Source organism: Artibeus jamaicensis, unplaced genomic scaffold (genome assembly GCF_021234435.1).
Source record: "Artibeus jamaicensis isolate MK-2021 breed Jamaican fruit bat unplaced genomic scaffold, CSHL_Jam_final scaffold_916, whole genome shotgun sequence".
Lineage (NCBI taxonomy): Eukaryota > Metazoa > Chordata > Mammalia > Chiroptera > Phyllostomidae > Artibeus > Artibeus jamaicensis.
This window is the reverse complement of record NW_026522059.1, coordinates 54,986,780-55,007,470: the sequence shown is the minus strand read 5'-3', so window position 1 is coordinate 55,007,470 and position 20,691 is coordinate 54,986,780. Positions and strand designations below refer to the sequence as shown.

Here is a 20,691-nt window from a genome sequence, read left to right as displayed (position 1 = left end):
TGGTAACATTTTGGTAATCTGAATACCTTACTTTGCTTTGAAATACAGTAGGTGTCACTTAACGTTGCCAATAGGTTCCTAAAAACTTCAACTTTAAGTAAAATGATGCATAATAAAGCCAGTTTTACCATAAGCTATTTGATATAAATAAGAGTGGCCTATTTATGGTTATGGAAAACATCACCAGACTTCCACATAAAGACTCAAGTCTTCTAATCTTAAACATTGAAATTAATGTACATGATACATAACTTAAGGAAGATTAATAAAAACAAGTAAGAGTCTATCCCTGAAGGTCAGAGCACCAAGCAGGAACCCACTCTGCACAGAACACCCTTCTATCGCAGGGGCAAACTCACCCACCCACAGTCACCCAAACTGGGACATTCAGACTCGCCACTCAGGTCACATGCACATCTTTGGGATGTGGGCGGAAACTGGACCCCCCAAGAAAACCCTCACAGATGTGGGGAGAGCCTGCAGCAGTGGTCTCCGGCCAAGAGTTGATCTTTTTCCAGTTGATCTTTCTCTCAACATTATAATGAAATGATATTGAATCTAACATGTTATGCAAAGACCTACTGTAGTAGGTTACAGTTTTTCTTTCTGTTCGATGGGCATTATTTCTGTGCTTTCTGTATTGGGATATTATTTTACTTTTTTGTTTCTTTCTAATAATAACTGGGATTTGTCTCTGATCCGATTCTGTTGCTTATTTTTGTTTTACAGTTTTTTTCTGAATTTTTAGGAGGCAGAGTTCAAAATAGCTTTTATAACTTATGTTTTTGTAGTTTGCAAAAACATGTTTTCATTTATTTGTTGTTTAGATATTTCTTGGCTTTGTTCCCTTCCACCACTCAATTTGGACTTTTTGTTTTGTTTTGTTTTGTCTCTGTCATCCTTTGCTGCTGAACAGATTCCACTCCCAACAATTCTGTCCTCAGTGTTGGGCCCTTTCTGGGAAGGTAGTCCTAGCTGACTGGTTTTTAAGTGCCCTAGACTTCTTCACCCTTTGGATCTTGGGTGGAGCCCCTGCCCTCACCCTTCTTGAGGTACCATTCTCAGATGGCCTGCTCCACTCACTAGTGAACACCAGATGTCTGTGCGCTCAGATGCTGCTTTGCTCCCTTGCTTCTCTCAGCTTCTTGCCTTTGAGATAAGATGCCGTGCATGAGTTTGGAGGGTTGCTTGTTGATCCTCACCCACTTGTATTTTGACTTCCTTGATTGGTTGTAATTGTTTCCAAGCACTTTTGGTTTTGTTACCTCATTATTCTTTCTTTACATGGGAATTCAGAGACATTTAAAAACTAGCAGGATGACAGCTAGTTGAGGGGGGAGGAAGTGAGAGGGCGGGTGGATTGTGCAAAAAGGAAAAAGGACTCATGGACATGGGCAACAGTGTGGTGATTGCTGCCAGAAGGGGTGGTAATAAGGGCACTAAATGGTAATGGAAAAAGTACAATGAAGATTAAACGAAAAGATAAAATAAAAATTAAAATTATGCCTTTATTGTCGCCATTCCTGAATTGCCATGTTGTTCATTGTCAATTTAATGAAGTTGATTTTTTTCTTTACAAATTATAGAGAAAGAGAAATTTGGATCTGGAATACCCGTCCTTTCCAGGAGATAGTCCACTGCAGGTCAGAAAAGCAGGCCTCAGGACAGTGGGGGCAGCTGCTTCCCTCTCAGAAGCATGGCTCAGGTGTGAAGAAGGATTTCAGGATACTTCTGGAATTCCGGTAAAGTAGTTGTAAAATTGTTTAGAATCTAAGTGTGTAGGCCACTGTAATTATATTTCTTTTAATTCCCTTTCTTATTTTCTTTGAGGACACTATCATCAGTGTATTACTGTACTTTTTTTCCCTCATATTTTAAAAGATTTTATTTATGTATTTTTAGAGAGGGGGAAGGGGCGGAGAAAGAGAGGGAGAGAAATATCAGCATGATCAGCATGTGGTTGCCTCTCATGCGGCCCCCACTGGGGACCTGGCCTGCAACCTAGGCATGTGCCCTGACTGGGAATCGAACCAGTGACCCTTTTGTTCACAGCCCATGCTCAAACCACTGAGTTACACCAGCCAGGGTTTTCCCTCATGGAATTCCTTTAATAACTGTGGCAAGTTAGTATTCACCTATTTATGTCATGTAGAACCTTTATACTTCTTTGTTTGTATATGAAGGAAACCTACTGAGAATTTTCTGAGAAGAATGTTCTCAGAAGAACACTGAGCATCCTCTTCTTTATAAGAAGTATATTTATGAAATGCATATATATTCAGAATTTTTTGGCAGTGACGTATTGTAATTAATTTTTGTAAATGTAATTTTAAAATACAATATGGAGAAATACTAAATGTTAGGCAGCTTTCTGCTTAGATTCAGGAAAAGTTTATAAGTATATGAAGAATGTATGCTTTGGGAATAATTACTGGTGAATATAAATAAAGGAAAACAGAGAAGAACATGTTAAGGAGGGTATAGTTAAGGTTTTGAATATTTTACAAATTACTGTTGGTTTTTAGACCTGGCCACATAAATTACTACCTTGTTGTTGTTGTTATTTTTATTATTATTATTATTATCTGCCTATAGTCATTAGCAGCTGAAAAGAAGACTATTACAGAAAAACACCTTGAATTATTCACCAGTCCCCCAAAAGGTAATATTTTGTTGATTTCTTGATAGAAAAGGTATAAGGATAATATAGTCTCTATGATTTATTTGCTTTCTTTTAAGCTGTTATTTACATAGTTTGAATAGATTACATATTCATGTTAAAAAACATTCAAATAATGTAGTAAGATACTTTTTTTTTTCCAGAATTCTCTCACCTTTGTCACTATCTACCCCATTTTTCCTGCTTCCTATAGGTAATTATTAAAGTTTTACATGTGCCATTTTTGGGTTTGCTGTTATCCCCAGATCCTATTAGCTCAGGATCATAGCTTTAAGGTTTAAAAAAAGTTCTGATTTGCAAAATAAAATTATGACTTATACTACTTAAGGCAATGAAATTCTTACCTGGCAAATTAGGGAAAACTTTCCATTGGAGTTTCAAATAGAGTTTCTGTTGGAGTGTTTGAAAAAAATGGGGCTCCTTCTGAGTTCTGCGGTGGTAGTGTAGGGTCTGTCCTTGGGGCTGTGAGGTGGAAGCTGAATTTTCTCAGGAAGAGCGTGGAACCTGAAGATTTAGAAATTTCTTCTCCAGGACCTCTAGTTTTAGCCAGAACCTGTTATATTTGGCTACCTCCACTAAGGAGACCTGAGTGAAATTAAAGATTTTTAAAAATGTGTGTTGCTGCTGTAGTAAAATTTTAGTTAGTAAGAAAGAAGAGGGCTGGGGCATCAGCCAGCCTTGACTCTGCTGACTCAGTTACACTGTCGGCGGGCAGGGAGAGTCTTGAGTCTCGAGGGATCTCATTTGGCACATAGTATCCTGACTGTGTCCTGACTCTGTGATCTTGGGAAGCAAGCTAAACATGCCAAGCATCAGTTTCTGCATCTGGAAAATGGGACTAAGAATGTGTGCCTTATTGGGTTATTGTGAACTTAAAAATAAAAAGTAATAAAAATGCCTGGCTCAATTGCTGTTATGTTTGATGGCAAAAAGAACTATGTGAAGTGTGGTCACAGTTCTGCAGAGTGGGAAAACTGTGAATAAGAGACTAAACACTTTGAGCTATACTGTTATTTCACTAACATTTAAGAGGGTTCTTTCTTTGCAAGTGAAAATAAATTTTCTCAAATTTTTAAAGATTCGTAAAATTCTCTATTATAAAATAAACTGTCACGCATATTTTTGTAATGCCATTATCTTCTAATGGGTCTGCAGAATTTAACTTTTCTTATCAGTGCCAAATGCTGTGATTTTTCAAAGGTCAGTTAATTCTGATTTCTAAAGTATCATAATATATTGTATGGAGAAAATAATACTTTATAGATGTGACAAATCTTTCTCTGGACATTTTAAGTATAGTTAAATTCAACTTGGATTTGACTTTTATCTAATCACAAAAGAATCTTTTCTGCTGCCTTTTATCTCATTACAAAAGATCTTTTGGAATTGATTTCCTTGTGCCAGTTTAAATCGAGTTGTCCAAAAATTTTGTTTGCTTTTTCCCTTAGATGGCTCTAGTAGGTTTAGTTGTCTTTAACTTCATTCAAAACAGTTCTGTTAGATTATATTGTGACATCTGTCAGAACAGCATGCGTTTAAAGAAAATTTATAACAATTGGTGAATTTTTGTGTAGCCATCTTAGTATTGAAGATGGAAGAAAATATGCAACATTTCAACATATTATGCCATATTATTTCAAGAACGGTAAAAACAGCTGAAAACCAAAAAGATTTGTGCAGTGTATGGAGAAGGTGATGTGATTGATCAAAAGTGTTGAAAGTGGTTTGCGAAGTTTTATGCTGGAGATTTCTTGCTGGATGTCAGTTGAGTAGACCAGTTGAAATTGATAGCTATTGAATTGAGACATTAATTGAGAATAACCAGTGTTCTACCCTGTGGGAGATAGCCAACATACTCAAAATATCCAAATCAATAAACTTATTTGTGAAAATGAAAAATGTATCTTTTATTTCATAGAAAAAACTAACTGGACTCTCTGACCAACCCAGTGTTTGACCTACTATGCTGTACTTTCTACTCTGTAGAATATTCAGTATATTTTGAAAGGCTAGATTCTGTGTATAACTACTTTATTTACAGCATAAGCAGCTTGTGAAAGCAAGATAATTTTGTTAATAATTTAACAAAAGCTTACAAGTAGAAAAAGAGATTGAAGGCATTTACTTTGAACTGGCTCACTTGAAAAATGGTAGCATCTAAAGTATGAAAGGCAGGCTATTAACAGAAATTTTAGGGTGTAAAAGTAATATTTTTATCAGAGCTGGAAATCAAGTGGGAGAGTGTACTTTTGCAAAGTGCAAAAAAGACAGAGACGTGTCTCCATGTCTCTGTTTATTCACATGTAAGGACTGTGAATCAGAGAAGACTAAAGAAGGGGAGGAAGTAGAGGAGGTGGGAAAGGGTGAGAGAAGAAAGCATATGGATATTGAGCAAAGGACTTTTTGCCAGAATGTTCAAGGGAGATGGAAGAAGATAAAAACTTAAAAGGGAGCCCTGGCTGGTGTAGTTCAGTGGATTGAGCACAGGCCTACGAACCAGAGGATCCTGGTTTGATTCCCAGTCAGGGCACATGCCTGGGTTGCAGGCCAGTTCCCTGCAGGCCAGTTCCCAGCAGGGGATGCATGAAAGGCAACCATACATTGATATTTCTCTCCCTCTCTCCTTCTCTTCCCCTCTAAAGATAAATAAATTAAATTTTAAAAAAAGCAACAAAAAAACTTAAAAGGGTCTGGAACCTTTGTAGATAGTGATAGTGATAAAAAGGCAGAACTTTAAAAAATGTATTTACCAAACAAAATGAAACTATGAAGTAAACAAGAACTAATGTTTATTTTTTTCCTGAAATACCTTGCGGAAATTTTGTTACTGAGGTCAGAAGTCTGATCCTTGAGATGCATTACTAAACTTTTAAGATTTATGTTGACCTGGTTTTCTCCTTGTTGACCATGGCTTTCTTAAGGGCAGACCCTTCTCTGTTGCTCATCTTTATATCCTTAGGTATATTAATTTGCTAAGGCTGCCATAATAAAATATCTCGAAGTGTGTGATTTGAACAACAGAAACTTAATAATCTGACAGTTTTGGAGGCTAGAAGTCCAAAGTGAAGGTGTTGACAGGGTTGGTTCCTTTCAGGATCTTCCCCAAGTGTCTTGTCTTGGCTTATAGATGGCTTTGTTCTCCATGTGTCTTTTCATATCATCATCCCTTACTAAATGTCTAATTCTGTGTCTAAATGACTTCTTTTTATAATGATAACTATCATTAGAGACCATCCTAAAGACCTCACTTTAACTTGATTAACTCTGAAGACCCTATCTCCAGATGAGGTCCTATTTTAAGATGCTCGGTGTTAAATTTAATATATGAATAAATTTTAGTGTTAGACTTTTAACATCAGATGCTAACATAGTGCCTGGCACGTAGCACACACTCAGAAATGTTTACATGTGTGTAGTAAGTATTCCTACAGTCTGGCCGGTGTCCTTCCTGGAGTTTCACTGGAATGGGACATGATTTCAAGAATAACCCTTTTTAGCAAATAAAATTATTTACTGACTAATAAGTTCCTTGTAGTGGTTTTACTGATATAAATTATACAGTTAAGTGCCTATAATTCATAGGGTTATTAATTCCATGAATTAGTTATATAATCATAAGAATAGTGTTAATTTCCTTCCTTAGCCCTTTTAGGCTGTTGACAAAAATACTATTGACTGCGTGATTTATAAATAGCAGAAATTTTATTTCTCATAGTTTGGAGAAATTACCTGGAGGTAATTTGGAGGCTGGAAGTTTAGTATAAGGTGCAGAGATGGCACCTTGTTGCCTTATCACATAGCAGAAGGGGCCAGGGATCTCTCTGGGGCTTTTTTTTTTTTTAATAGGACAGTAATTCCGTTCATGAGAGCAGAGCCCTCAAAGATCTCACCTCTTAAAACCATCATGTTGGGGATTAGGTTTCAATGTGTGAATTTTAGGGAGACACATTCAGTAAGTAGCCATCCACCTCCTTTTTGATTTACTTTTCCAGGTGCAAAATAATGAAAGATTGATAATGTGTTTTTGCAAGCAACTGCATAGCTTAGCTTTATTAGCTATTTAAATCAATACAGATTTTATGTTATTCTGAACAGTTTATTTTTAATTTTATATTTTGAAGGATAGACAATTTTAGTAATGCTAGCATTTAGGTTAATTATGAACATGAATAGAAAAACAGCTAGGTGTACGCCAGAGTCATACAAAGAGAGACGGAGTTGCGTGGCTTCCAGGTGAGGGCTAGAGGGACAGTCACCAATGTCCCAGTGTTGAGTCCTCCTCTCGCATGGACCTAGGGCACTGTCTGCCCTGTGTTTATCGCAGGGTTATTTACAGTAGCCATGACATGGAAGCTATGCAAGTCCCCTTCACCAGAGTGAATAAAGAAGATGTGGTACTAATGTGTAGTGTACTGTTGCTAACTCGGCTATGAAAAGAATGAAATCCTCCCATTTGAGACAACATGGATGGAGCTAGAGGTTTATATTAAATAAAACAAGTCTGACAGAGAAGGACAAATACTGTATGATTTTACTTATATGTGGAATCTAAGAACAAAATACATGAAAAAAAATAGAAACAGACTCGTAAATGTAGAGACAAGCTGGTGTTTGGCAGGCAGAAGAGGAAATGGCCTGGGTAGAAAAGGTGAAGGAATTGGGAAGTACAAATCGGTTGTTATAAAACAAGGATGTAAAGTATAGTATAGGGAATATAGTCAATGATATTATAACTATGTAGGGTACTGGAGTTATCTGGAGGGTCACTTCATAAATTACATTATTGTCTAACCACTATTCTGTACATTTGACACCAATGTAATATTGAATGTAAGCTGTATTTGAAAAATACAATTTAAAAATTAAAGTAATATAAGGTATCCTGGTGAGAGAACTTGTCTATATCTCAATGGTATTAGTATCAATATTTTGGCTGTAAAATATCGTTTTATAAAATATTATCAATTGAGGAACTGGGAAAAGAATACAAAGAATTTCTCTTTTATAACTATATGTTCTATTATCTTGAAATAAGTTTAAAGTTTTTCTGTTAAGAGTTTTAAGTGTACTCCTGTTACCATTGTTCTTAATACAGCAAAGGAGATGCACAGAAGCATTTCTATTATACGTAAGTTCTGGTTTTGGAGTTTGTGATTTGTTTTGTTTTGGGTGTCGTTTTGTTTTAGGAAGTATTCTAGGACATTATATAGTCCATAATTATTTCAATGTTTTTCTTGTCTTTTATAACTTATTTCAAACAGTTCTTCTTTTTCTTCTTGCAATAGGGTTTCAATTTAAAGCATCTTACCCTGGTTGCACATACAATTTTAGGCAGGAAGATTTGACATAAGACATTGTCCCCACTGGCATCAGAATGTGTGTTATTTGTAATTTTGTCAAAGAGACATGCATTAAATCTCATTCTGATAACTATATTAGGTGATTGTTTTTTAATGTATTTTCTTTTTCTTTAACAGAAACAATTACATCTAAGAGTACCAGTGGGCTTACGGAAATAACTTGGAGTTCCAGTGGAAGTGATGAGTCAGGTGAAGGTAAAACACTTTTTTTTAATAATAAAATACTTTTTAAATTTTAATTGTTGTTCAAGTATAGTGTTCTGTCTTTTACTCTCATCCCAGCCCACCCAGCCACCCAACCCTCCTCACTCCCCCCCTAAAACACTTTTTAAGTGACAGAAAAGTGATGGTCATAGTTCTAGAATAGACAAGTTTTGTACCAGGAGTTTTATGTCCAGAAGATGGGTAACTTGATAATTGTGTAAGAAATCCAGTTTTTATTATGTTTTGGGTTCAATATTGGGAAAGAATTACATTCCTTTTCTGATACTTAGCATTCATTATGTATGATCTTACTGAGTCCCAGCCTTTAGGCTAAGCCCTTTAGAAATATTTTCTCATTTAATATTTCTTATAATAGCTCTAAGAGATAGGTATTACCAGGAGTACTTTTATAGTTAACAACTTATGTTTGGACGTGGTGAAAATTGGTTTGGATTCCACTTTGGATTTCTTCAGTGACAAAGCCAGTTCTCTCAACTACTTCGTGCTACACACGCATATTGCCTTCTTTGTAACTTGTTTTGGGTAAATACCGTGACAACCAATGTGTGGTAGAAGTATAGCTTACTAACAAGCTTCTGTTCTGATGGCATTTTATATTCACTATTATGTCCTGCTTTTGTGAGTTAAAACAGGACTTCTCAGCCATGACATGTTGCCCTTTGGGGCCAGGTAATTTTTGTTTGGGAGAGGAGCTTTCCTCTTCATTGTAGGGTGTTTAACAGTATCTCTGGTTTCTGTCACTAGGTAAGAACAACATTTCTGAACCAAAAATGTATTCAGATGTGGTCAGATGTCCTCTATAATACAAATTAGCCCCCAGTTGGAAACCACAGACTTAAAGTTATGGAAATCATGTTATTATACATATTTTAAAATATACAAGGGGGGACCCAAAACAACCCTGCAATTTATGTATAAAAACTGTGTATTTATTCTTACATGTTTAAACTTCAGTCACCTTCAAATTACTCTCCATTTGTTGTAATACACCTATTGACACATTTTTTTTCCATTGCTCAAAATAGTTTTTGACTTGTTGATTTTGATGCCTTTTGGTGTTTCTGTCTTTTTTTTTCTGCTTCAACTCTTCCACATTGATGAAACATTTCAGTTTGAAGACTTTTTTTATCTGGCAAAACAAAAAGAAGTCTCTCAGGGTGAGACTGGGTGAATAGGGAGGGTGGGGCAGGGGAATCATGCTGTATTTGGTCAAAAAATGCTGAACACTCAGCACAGTGTGGGCAGGTACACTTGTAAATCACCCATCATGAAATAGGCAAATGTGTTGAGTTTTCAAAAAAAAAATTCACTGAAGCTGAGCGCAACCTCTCACAGCAATGCTAGCTGGTACACAGCCAGGTTCCTTAAACACTCACCTAATGGGGGAAACCTGCACTACAAAGAGCCCATTTCCAGGAGATAATGCCGTTTTTGTTTTGGGTCCCCCATTGTATAGCTCATTGAAGATATATAAAAGTTTTTATGCTTTCAGAATAAACTTTGACTTTTTTTAACTCTTACTTTAACAGGTTACATTATTTAGTTACTTAGTTACTCAACCTTACCTTTGTACAGACATCTCCTTTAAAAGGTGATTACTTTCTCTTCTCTTGGCCATTTTGTATGACATCTGGTAACTACCAGTTGACATTTTAGTAATAGCCAGGTGAAGTGATTTCTTAAAAAAAAATTTTTTTTTGATGCTAGAGAGGGGAAGGGAGGAAGAAAGAGAGAGAGAAACATCAGTGTGAGAGAGAAGTATTGATTGGTTGTCTTTTTCATGTGACCCCACTGGGGGCCGAATCTGCAACCCAGGCCTGTGCCCTGACCAGGAGTCAAACCAGTGACTTTTCAGTTTGCAGGGTGATGCCAGACCAACTGAGCCACACTGGCCAGGGCTGAAGTAATTTTTTAAGGTTGTATGAGGTCTGTCTAGAAAAGGTCTAGCCATTGTTAATACAACAAGAACGGTTTATGCAGCATCAATTTAACCTTGCAGCCAAGGAAGTGGAATGGAATGCACTTGTGTGAATAATGACAACTTCCCTTACCTAGTCAGTGTGGGTGGTAGATGACATTGAGTGAGTGTGTATATTGTGTGGCTGTCACATTCAAAATGACTGAGCAAGTAGAGCAATGAATCCACATCAGATTTTTCATTAAGCTTGAACATTTCCTACACGGAAACTGTTTAGATTATTCAGAAGGCTGCAGCTATAGGCAGCTGGTGATTGGCAGCTTCATCACGACAATGCACCCACTCACGCATCACATCATCTTGTGCAGAGTTTTTTGGCAAAACATCAAATCACCCAGGTGACTCAGCCCCCTTATAGCCCAGATTTGGTACCCTGCAACTTCTGGCTTTTCTCAAAACTAAAATCACCATTGAAAGGGAAGAATTTTCAGACATTGATGAGATTCAGGAAAATATGACAGGGTAGCTGATGGTGATTAGAACCGTGGAGGTCCCAAGATGTCTACTTTGAAGGGGACTGTGTGAGGTCATTGTCATGTGTACAATGTTTTTTGTATCTTGTGTCTTCTTCAATAAATGTCTCTATTTTTCATATAACATAGTTGGATACCTTCTGGACAGACCTTGTATGTAAGCTAAATATTGTTATTTCAACCACATTAAATGAAATTCATGTTATGAAACTTGGTTTGTCTTTACACATCTCAGAACATATTTTCATTGTTAAAAGATATATGCTTTTTATGGATGAATAGTGAGGTATGAATTATATCTGAATTAAAATGAGAGCACAATTGCTTGTCTAGCTTTTTCTTCTCTCTTCCTTTTTCCCTTCCCTCTCTCCCCTTCCTTTATTACTTTCTGCTTTTTACCTTTAATTATCATTTATCAAGTTCTTGTTTTATCTCAGATACTTGGCAGGTTATTATGTATGTTATTTCCTTTGTAAATAAATTTATTTTGTTTCATTACTGATGAGAATTCAATAAAAAATTTGGGGTGAAAATCTGAAAATCTTTATTAATGGAGGATTGATTAAATAACTGTGGGTCAACTATGCAGTGGAATACTATATTACAGAAAAGAATGAAGGTGCTTCATATTTACTGATGTGGAAAAACCTGTCAGTTAAGTAAAAAAGCATCAGAAAGGACAAAATTAACAGCTTTAACAGGCTGAAGAAACTCTAGAAGGATGCAAAACAACTAATAAAAGTAGTTACCTGAGAACTGGAGCGGGGTAAGGGTTCAGAGAAATAGGATGGCTAGCGAGAATAGTAGTGGGAATGTACTTTTCATTGTTTTTAATACATATTTAAGTTATTGAGTAACATGGATCTTTTTTAACTACTGAGAATAAAACACATTGACTTAAAAATTAATAAAGTTGGGTTTAAATTGTATTAAGCTTATATAAAATTGAGTTTATCATTGTATTTTCTAGATGAACTACCGTGTGTTGACTGGGACAGTGACAGTGACAGGGAAGACACCAATGAATACAGTGAATTTGAAGATGGCCAGAGTGCTGTGGAAATATCAGACTCAGCTTCTCGTGCAAGCAGTCATTCTTTGAAAAGTGAAGAGAGTGTTTCTGAGCTTCCTAAGGTAAGAATGATTGTTTCAGAATTTTTTATTCTTTTTATGGCATTTATTAATCAGCCTTTTGGTGGTTTTTTACTCCTTCCTCAAGGATAACTTTTGGCTCTTAGTGGATTATTTTGTTTTTTTATCTCCTTATCTCTAGATAACAAGCTTGTAATGTACTTCTAAATATGGATAAATACGGAGTTCTCTTTTCACCTACTGCCCACAACCTACTACCCATTGAACTTTTCCCATCCCTCCATTCTTTCAGAGCAGATATATCATGGTTTGGTTAGATTAGTACTCAACATTACATACTTGTGAATAAAATTTATTTGCAACTAAGGTAGATATTATTATGATTACTTTTCCTTCACAACTCTTTATTTTCCTTACAGTTAATTATTTTGGTCTTTTATTTAAATAGTTTAATGTTTTCACCTTTGCATAGCTCTCCCCTTAAAATTTTTAGACATAGCAGGCATTTTATCAGTTTCGTTGTCTTGGAGAACTCTTTCCCACAACCTTCTAACTGCTCCAGTTTGAACTGAGCATCCTCTCTGCTTCATGGATGTTGCCGTCCTTAGGTCTCCCTTCATTCTCTTTCTGGGAATTCCCTTTACCTCCTCCTATTTGGAGCATCATAATCCTGGATTTCATGTCTACCTCTTTCTTGGTTTTCTCTCTCATTCTGATTGAGTACATCTTCCAGAAGCTTTCAAGAAAGGATTTGTGAAAGATAATTTTGTGAGACTTGGCATGTCAGAAGATGCATTTATCTCCTTTAATATGTGATTGAAAATTTGTGTAAAATTTCATGTTGGAAAAAAATTTTTCTGCGGAATTTTGAAGCCTTCATTGTTTTTTAGTTCCAGAATTGCTGTCAAGAAGGTGAAGCACCCTGGCTGTTTCTGTTGGTTGGAGTATCGTCCCGTAAACCGAAAGGTCACGGGTTCAATTGCACAGTCAGGGGACATATCCAGGTTACTGGTTTAGTCCCCATTGGGGCGCATGCGAGAGGCAACCAATAGATGTTTCTCACATCTTTCCTCTTTCCCACCCTTCTCCCCTCTCTCTAAAAAAAAAAAAATCAATAAGCATGTGTTTGGGTGAGGATTAAAAAAAGAAAAGAAAATTGAAGAAGCCTGAAGCTAGTATCACTCTTGATATTTTAAGATTTTGATTGTGCTTTGCCTGGTTGTAGTCGGGGCGACTCTTCCAAGAGACCTTTTCCAGGGAAGTGACACAGATCTGCCTGATTGCTCCAGCAGCGAGTTTTGATAACATGTGTAAACTGTTGTCTGCCTGGGGACCATATTAGTGACTCAGTGCCCAGAGTTTTATCGGCGGCTAGTAAAGTAGGCACTCTGCCCAGCAGGTACCAGCATTTCAGATTTCAAGAAGGAAAACCGGTAGTCAGCATAAGCCCTATTGTTTGCACAGTTTCAGCATAGGGAGCCACTCTTACCACTTAGGGGATGACGGAAAGCCTCCTAAAATCGATGTTCCCAGCGGTAGACAAGGATCAGCATTACAGGTAGGCTTTCAGAAGATACCTATCCCAGGTCTGCTATGTTAACTGTATTCTTCACATAATGGGTTTAAAGTTTTCATCACATTTGGAAAGTGTTTTGCCTTTTTCTTTTCTTTGGGGACTCCCAATTAATATGTATGTTAATTAGGCTGGTTAGTTATGTTATGAATCATTTTTTCACTCTGTTTTATTTTGAATGGCTTCTATCTGTGTATCTTCTGGTTTAGTAATCTTTTATTCCTTCAGTGTCTAACTGCTGTTTATACTATTTAGTGTATTTGTCATCTCTAAAAATTTGATACGAATCTTATATTGTTCATGTCTCTTCTTACCGTGGTCATATTTTCTCTACGTTTTGAACAAATAAAGTATATTTACAATAGTTTTAATGGCTTTTTCTGTAAATATATCATGTGTCATTTCTGTATTTATTACTATTGGTTGATAGTTCTTTTCACTATAGGTTTTTTTTTTTCTTTGCATGCCTAGAAATTTGTGAGTGGATACAGACTGTGAATTTTATGTTGTTGGGAGGTGAATTTTTAAAAATTTCTTCTTATATTTTGGGGCTTTGTTCTGGGGTACAGTTACTTTGAAACACTTTTATCCTTTTGGTTGTTGCTTTGTGATTTGTTAGGTGGGTCTCAGGAACTGCTCACTCTTATGTCCCACTGCTGAAGGAAGATCTTGAGTATTCTGTGTAATACTTTGAATTAGAAGCTTTTCCATTCTGGCTGGCTGGAACAGGTACTGTTTTCTGACCCTCTGTAAACTCTGGGCTTCTGACTGGTTCTTTCCCTGGCCTACAGTAGTTTCTGTACATGCACATGCTGATCAGTACTCTGCTGAATTCTTGAAGGGAGTATGTGAGGTTCTCTGTGCAGCTCTTCCTTTTCTGGTACTCTGTCTTAGAACTCGAGCTACTTTGGTCCGCTTGGTCTCTGAGCTCTCTCTTCAACTCAGGGAACCTACTGGGCTTCACCTCACTTTTCCCCTCTACTGTGTGGTTTGGAAATTCTCTCAAGAAAGTAAGGTGGGACAATTGTAGAACTCAATTTTTTGTTTCCTGACTTGAAGGGGTTACTGTTATTCTTGCCTGGTACCCAGTTTCTTGAGAACCGTTGTTTCATGTATTTTGTGTGGCTTCTTTTCTTTTCCTTTTTCATTTGTTTCAGAAGGGAGGTTAAATCCAGTACCTGTTCTGTCTCAGCCACCTTCCTGATTTCTGTGCAGTCGCACAAGTGAAAGATGCTCTTCATCATCATTGATCATTAGGGAGATGCATATCAAAACAACAGTGAGATACCACCTCACACCCATTATGATGGCTGAGATCTATAAATGGGGAGAAATGCTGAGGATGTGGAGAAATTGGAACCCTTGGTCATTGTTGGTAGTAATACAAAATGGCATAGCCACTATGGAAAACAGTTTGGCAGTTTCTCAAAAAAATTAACGTAGGAGTACCATATGATTCAGCATTTCTACTTCTGGATATACTCAACAGATCTGAAAGCAGGGACTCAGACACATACTTGTACATTGATGTTCATAGTGGCATTATTTACGATGGCACAAGGGTGGAAACGACACAAAGGCCATCAACATAAATGGATACACAGAAAATGTGTGAGCTTGTGTATACAGGCTGGGGCAAAAGTAGGTGTACAGTTGTTTGTGTGAAAAATAATGCAGTTATAAAGAATAATATAATAATAAACTTTCACATATGTAAGCCTACCTTTGCCCCACCCTGTATATGTATATATAAATGTGTAACGTGTATACATATACATGTATATATACACATAATGGGTTATTATTCAGGCTTACAAAGGAGTGGAACTTCTGCTACCTGGTGCAATGTGGATGAACCTTGAAAACATTATGCTAAGTAAGATAACCCAGACACAAAAGGACAAATACTGTATGATGCAACTTATAGGCAGTACCTAGAATAGGTAAATTCATAGAGCCAGAAAGTAGAATAGAGATTACCTGATGCTGAAAAGTAAGGGGAGTTATTTCTTAAGTGTGTACAGAGTTTGGGGTGATGAAAAAAGTTACAGAAATGAAAAAGTATGTTGTAGAAATGGACAGTGAAGGTAGTTATACAACATTATGAGTATACTTAATGCCACTGAAGCGTACACCTAAAAATGATTAATATGGTAAAATTTTTATGTGTATATCACACAAAAAATGAAAAAGCTATACTGTATTTTAGAATTTTTTGTATACCATTACAAAAAATGAAAAAAGCTATACTGTATTTTAGAATTTTTTCTGTTATTAACATACATGTTTTTGAGGACTTCTTATTGTTGAGAATACAAAAATGTTTATGAAAGAATGCCTAATGAAGAAGGCAAAATGCCATCCTGTACTTGCACTTAAATCTCAGCTCAGGTCCCAAAGGACCGCCCTGAGCCATGAGACTGCTACCAAAACACCCATGGAATACATCACCTGTAGCCTTACCAGAAATGTGTCATGACTTAAAAGTTTCTGTTGAGCTTTCATGTGAACTGGACTAGCCAACCTTTACTTCTGTAAACTTTTTCAGTGTGAAAGAAAAGGCATTTATGATAGCATGGTCTTACTTTCTTATTGTCACGTTATACTGAAAACATGCTTCTTAAAATTTTTTCTGAATATTTATTGTGGTTGTTGCTTCAGTGGTTGAACTGCCTGTTTCTTCATGTTCCTGGATTTTTTTTTTAAATCCTCGCCCTAGGATATGTTTAGTGATTTGAGGGAGTGGGAGGGGGAGAGAGAGAGAGAAAGAAACATTGATGTGAAAGAGAACCATTGATCGGTTGTCTCCTGTAAGTGCCCTGATTGGGGATCCAGCCTACAGCCTAGGTATGTGCCCTGACCGGGAATCGAAACTGCAGCCTTTTGGTATATGGGTCAACACTGCAACCGACTGAGCCACTTGGCCAGGACCATGTTCCTGGCTTTTTAAAGCAGTTTATTTCTGCTAAGGAAGGTGGGTTTCCTATGTGTAGCTTCACATCTCAGCTGACTTGTCTTTATAATTTTAAGCTTGATTTGGTATTTCATTAGCCAGTTCTATAGTGATAAGATAAAATCTTCAATAAAGTTAGCTTCAGGAATTCCTTTTTCTTGTTTTGAAGTGAAAAATGATGGATTTGTTCTCATCATAGCTTAGTGCCATCACTAAATAAAAATGTAGTATTTTACTCTGGTCAGAAACTTTAATATTCTCATCAGGGAATTCAGTTTCTGAGGAGTTTTTTAAAAATATATTTTATTTATTTTTAGAGAGAGGGGAAGGAAGGGAAAAAGAGAGGGGGAGAAACATCAGTGTGGGGTTGCTTCCCACTGGGGGCTTGGCCCACAACCCAAGCATGTGCCCTAACTGGGAATCTACCTGGCAACCTGTTTGGTTCACAGGCCGGCACTCAGTCTACACTGAACCACATCAGGCAGGGCAGTTTCTGAGGACTTTTCATTTGTTTCTCGGCTTGTTTTTTTGGGAAATTGTCTGTGAACCAGGTACTTAGTTATCCTTTGAAAGCTGCTGTAAATAATCTGAACTGTAAGAAAGAAGCACAACTATAAGAGAGAAGATACTGCTCCATGCGGGGAGATGCTGGGCGGGTGCCGGGTTCACTAACTGACTGAGAAACTGTTGCACACAGCCTTTTTAGTACTTGCAACTCACACCTGTACCTTGTTAAGATTACAAGTTACAGTATGACACAGACTTTTTAGGTAACTTTTGAATAACAAATATATATAGTTAGAAGAAGTGAATGGCAAGCATCTGTAGTTCTTCAAAATGTAAATAATATATCTCTTGGTGGTGGAGTTATTGGAGAAGCTTATTTTCTTCTTTGTTATATTTATTTTGTAATTTTGAAGTAATACAAAGAAGAACATAGCAGTCAATGGCTTTTCCCTTAAAGGAGAAAAAGAGAAATCACTTGAACCCTGGCAGGGTGGTTCAGTTGGTTGGAGCATGGTCCCACGCACCAAAAAGTTTGTGGGTTTGATTCCTGGTCAGGGCGCATACGAGAGGAACTGATTGGTGTTTTTCTCTCTCTCTTTCTCTCCCTGAGTTCCTTTCTCTTTAAGATTAATAACACATCCTTGGGGGTAAGGATTAAAAGAAAAAGAAATAAATCATTCGCACATGTACTAGGCTTTATATTGTACTAGTTGATCTATGTGTATATATTAGTTCATTCAAGCAGCTATAACAAAGTACCATAGAGTAGGTGATGTAAACTACATAAATTCACACAGTTCTGGAAGCTGGGAAGTTTCATGATCTATGCATTGGCAGAGACAGTGTCTGGTCAGGGCCTGCTTTCTGGTTCATAGAAGACTGTCTTTTCACTGTTTTCACATGGTGGAAGAAATGAGGGATCGCTCTGGGGCCTTCTCTTAAGGGTACTGATTTCATTCTTGAGGTTTTCCCTCAAAGATCCTATCTCCAAATACCATCGCTTTGAGGATTAGGTTTCAAAATGTGATTAGTTTCAGCATTCAGGTGAGAGTAGTACATTTTCCATTTGAACCTTAAAGCAATCTTGTGATGTTATAACTAATTTTAAGACAAGAAGACTGTTAGAAAAGATAAGTGATGCTACTCTAAGAAAATTACATATGTAGTAAATGTGGCAGCTGTGATCGAACCCTTGCTGTGAAAGTACTTGGTGTTGGCTTAATGCCTCAGAATCTACGTTGATTGCTTTCTCAAGTTGGAAGAAGCATGCAAATGGGCAGAACTTTGAAAGGTATGGTCATAGAAAAGAGATGACCTAGGCTTGCTTTAAAAAAGACTTAAACCTGGCTGGTGTAGCTCAGTGGATTGAGTGCGGGCCTGCGAACCAGACAATCGCGGTTCAGTTCCCAGTCAGGGCACATGCCTGGGTTGCAGGCCAGTTCCCAGCAGGGAATGCCCAAGAGGCAACCATACATTGATGTTTCTCTCCCTCTCTCCTTCCCTCCCCCTCTAAAGATAAATAAGTAAAATCTTAAAAAAAAAAAAAAAAAGACTTAACAAGGTCTTTTTAATTTTTTTTAAGTTATTTAAAAGAGACTTCTTCCATGCAGTTCCTCATTAAGTACACTTGTTTCTTTTAATACATTTATGTATTAAAACATCACATACTGCATTGTCATTGAAGAGTGACTCAAAAAAATTGATTTCTCCAAGTAGACACTGAGAGGCATTCCTATATTACAGCAAAGATCCTTTTGGATTTCTGGTCTGCCTAATTACAGTAGTGTTACTGGTAAATCTTTCTCTAAACCAGATGCTGTCCTGAATTCCATATTGGTTTTCAGTTGCCTATTGACATCTTTGTGTGTATTTTAAAATCACCGCTAAGCCATATCTTTTCTTTTCCTTTAAATGCGAGCTCATCCTCTTTGAGTGTTGTTTTGGTCTTAGTTAATGGCTTTTTTTTTTTTTTACTGTCTGAATCTATTTCATTATCAGGTCATATAGATTTGGCTTCTAAACTACAGCATCCTCAGAACTTCTGTCTTAAATCAGCCCTTTCACCTACTGTGTATATTGTTTCAGTTGCTTCATAACATTTCTTAGATTGTATCTTTTTATTAGATTTATTTTAATAAAAACTATGACCTTATCACTAACTTACTGAAACACTTTTTATGGTTACCCTTTGTGTGAAAGTCAAGGTCCAAATGACTTAACCATCCCAGTTTAGCTTCAGTTATTTAGGGGTTAATATTCTACTTATGGCCAAGATGGGGGCGTAGGTGGATACACTTTGCCTCCTCACACAACCAAGAAAAGGATGACAACAAATTTAAAAACAAAAAATAATCAGAACTGCCAGAAAATTGTATGGAAGTCTGACAACCAAGCAGTTAAAAAAGAAACATTCATCTAGACTAGTAGGAGGGGTGTAGATGGGCAGCCAGGGTGGAGAGGACTCCTGGCAAGGTGGCGGCTGGAGGACTGGGGTGGGCAAGGTGGCAGCTGGCTGAGCAGGTGGTCCCACATTTGTATGCAGATAAACCAAGATGAACAACTGGGGAGCAAGACAGACCGTGTAACCCAGGGTTCTGGCGTGGGGAAATAAATCCTCAAAACCTCTGACTGAAAAAACTTCTGGGGGTTGAGGCAGCAGAAGAAACCCCCAGATTCCCAGGGTAGTTCATTGGAGAGACCACAGGGTCCTAGAATGTACACAAACCCTCCGACCCAGGAATCAGCACAAGAAGGGCCCAATTTGCTTGTGGGTAGCAGAGGAAATGGCTGAAAGCTGGGGGATAGCAGAAAAAGTGGCATTGTTCCCTCTCGGACCCTTCCCCCACATACAGAGTCACAAGGCAGTGATGTGGGTCATCCTGCCCTGGCAAATAGCTAAGGCTCCGCCCCTTACTACAAAACAAGTACACTGAGACCCAAATAAAGGTCCAATTGAAAGAACAGATCAAAGCTCCAGAAAAAGTACAACTAAGCAATGAAGAGATAGCCAACCTATCAGATGCACAGTTCAAAATAGTGGTTATCAGGGTGCTCACAGAAATGGTTGAGTGTGATCACAAAATATGGGAAGAAGTGAAGACTATTAAAAGTGAAATAAAGGAAAATGTACAGGGAACCAACAGTAGAGAGAAGGAAACTGGGACTCAAATCAATGATTTGGAGCAGAAAGAAGAAATAAACATTCAACCAGAACAGAATGAAGAAACAATTCAAAAAAATGAGGAGAGGCTTAGGAACTTCCGGGACAACTTTAAACATTTTAACATCAGAATCATAGGGGTGCCAGAAGGAGAAGAGGAAGAGCAAGAAGTTGAAAACTTACCTGAAAACATATGAAGGAGAACTTCCCTATTCTGGCAAAGGAAATAGACTTCCAGGGAGTCCAGGAAGCTCAGAGAGTCCCAAAGAAGTTGGACCCAAGGAAGCACACACGAAGGCACATCATAATTACATTACCCAAGATGAAAGATAAGGAGGGGATCTTAAAAACGGCAAGAGGAAAGGAGACAGTTACCTACAAAAGAGTTCTCATAAGACTGTCAGCTGTTTCTCCAAAGAAACCTTGCAGGCAAGAAGGGGCTGGAAAGAAGTATTCAGTGTCATGAAAGGCAAGGATGTACATCCAAGATTACTCTATCTAGCAAAACTATTTTTTAGAATAGGAGGGCATTTAAAGTGCTTCCCAGATAAGGTCCGGTTAAAGGAGTTCATCATCACCAAGCCTTTATTGTATGAAATGTTCAAGGGACTTATCTAAGAAAAAGAAGAAGATCAAAATTATGAACAGTAAAATGACAACAAACTCAACTGTCAACAACTGAACCTAAAA

General features: G+C 37.3%; 1 protein-coding gene across 2 annotated transcripts in view; it reads left to right on the top strand.

Annotated features, from left to right (window-relative positions):
- SPIDR (scaffold protein involved in DNA repair) overlaps nt 1–20,691 on the top strand; it is a 381,397-nt gene that overhangs the window by 7,713 nt on the left and 352,993 nt on the right. The window contains exons 2-5 of one of the 2 annotated variants that reach the window (XM_053660950.1): nt 1,587–1,742; nt 2,596–2,662; nt 8,158–8,235; nt 11,687–11,850. In XM_053660950.1, the coding sequence (XP_053516925.1) occupies nt 1,587–1,742; nt 2,596–2,662; nt 8,158–8,235; nt 11,687–11,850 (465 nt within the window). Of the gene's footprint in view, nt 1–1,586; nt 1,743–2,595; nt 2,663–8,157; nt 8,236–11,686; nt 11,851–20,691 lie in introns of those variants that run through there. The other variant, XM_053660952.1, reaches the window with a different exon arrangement.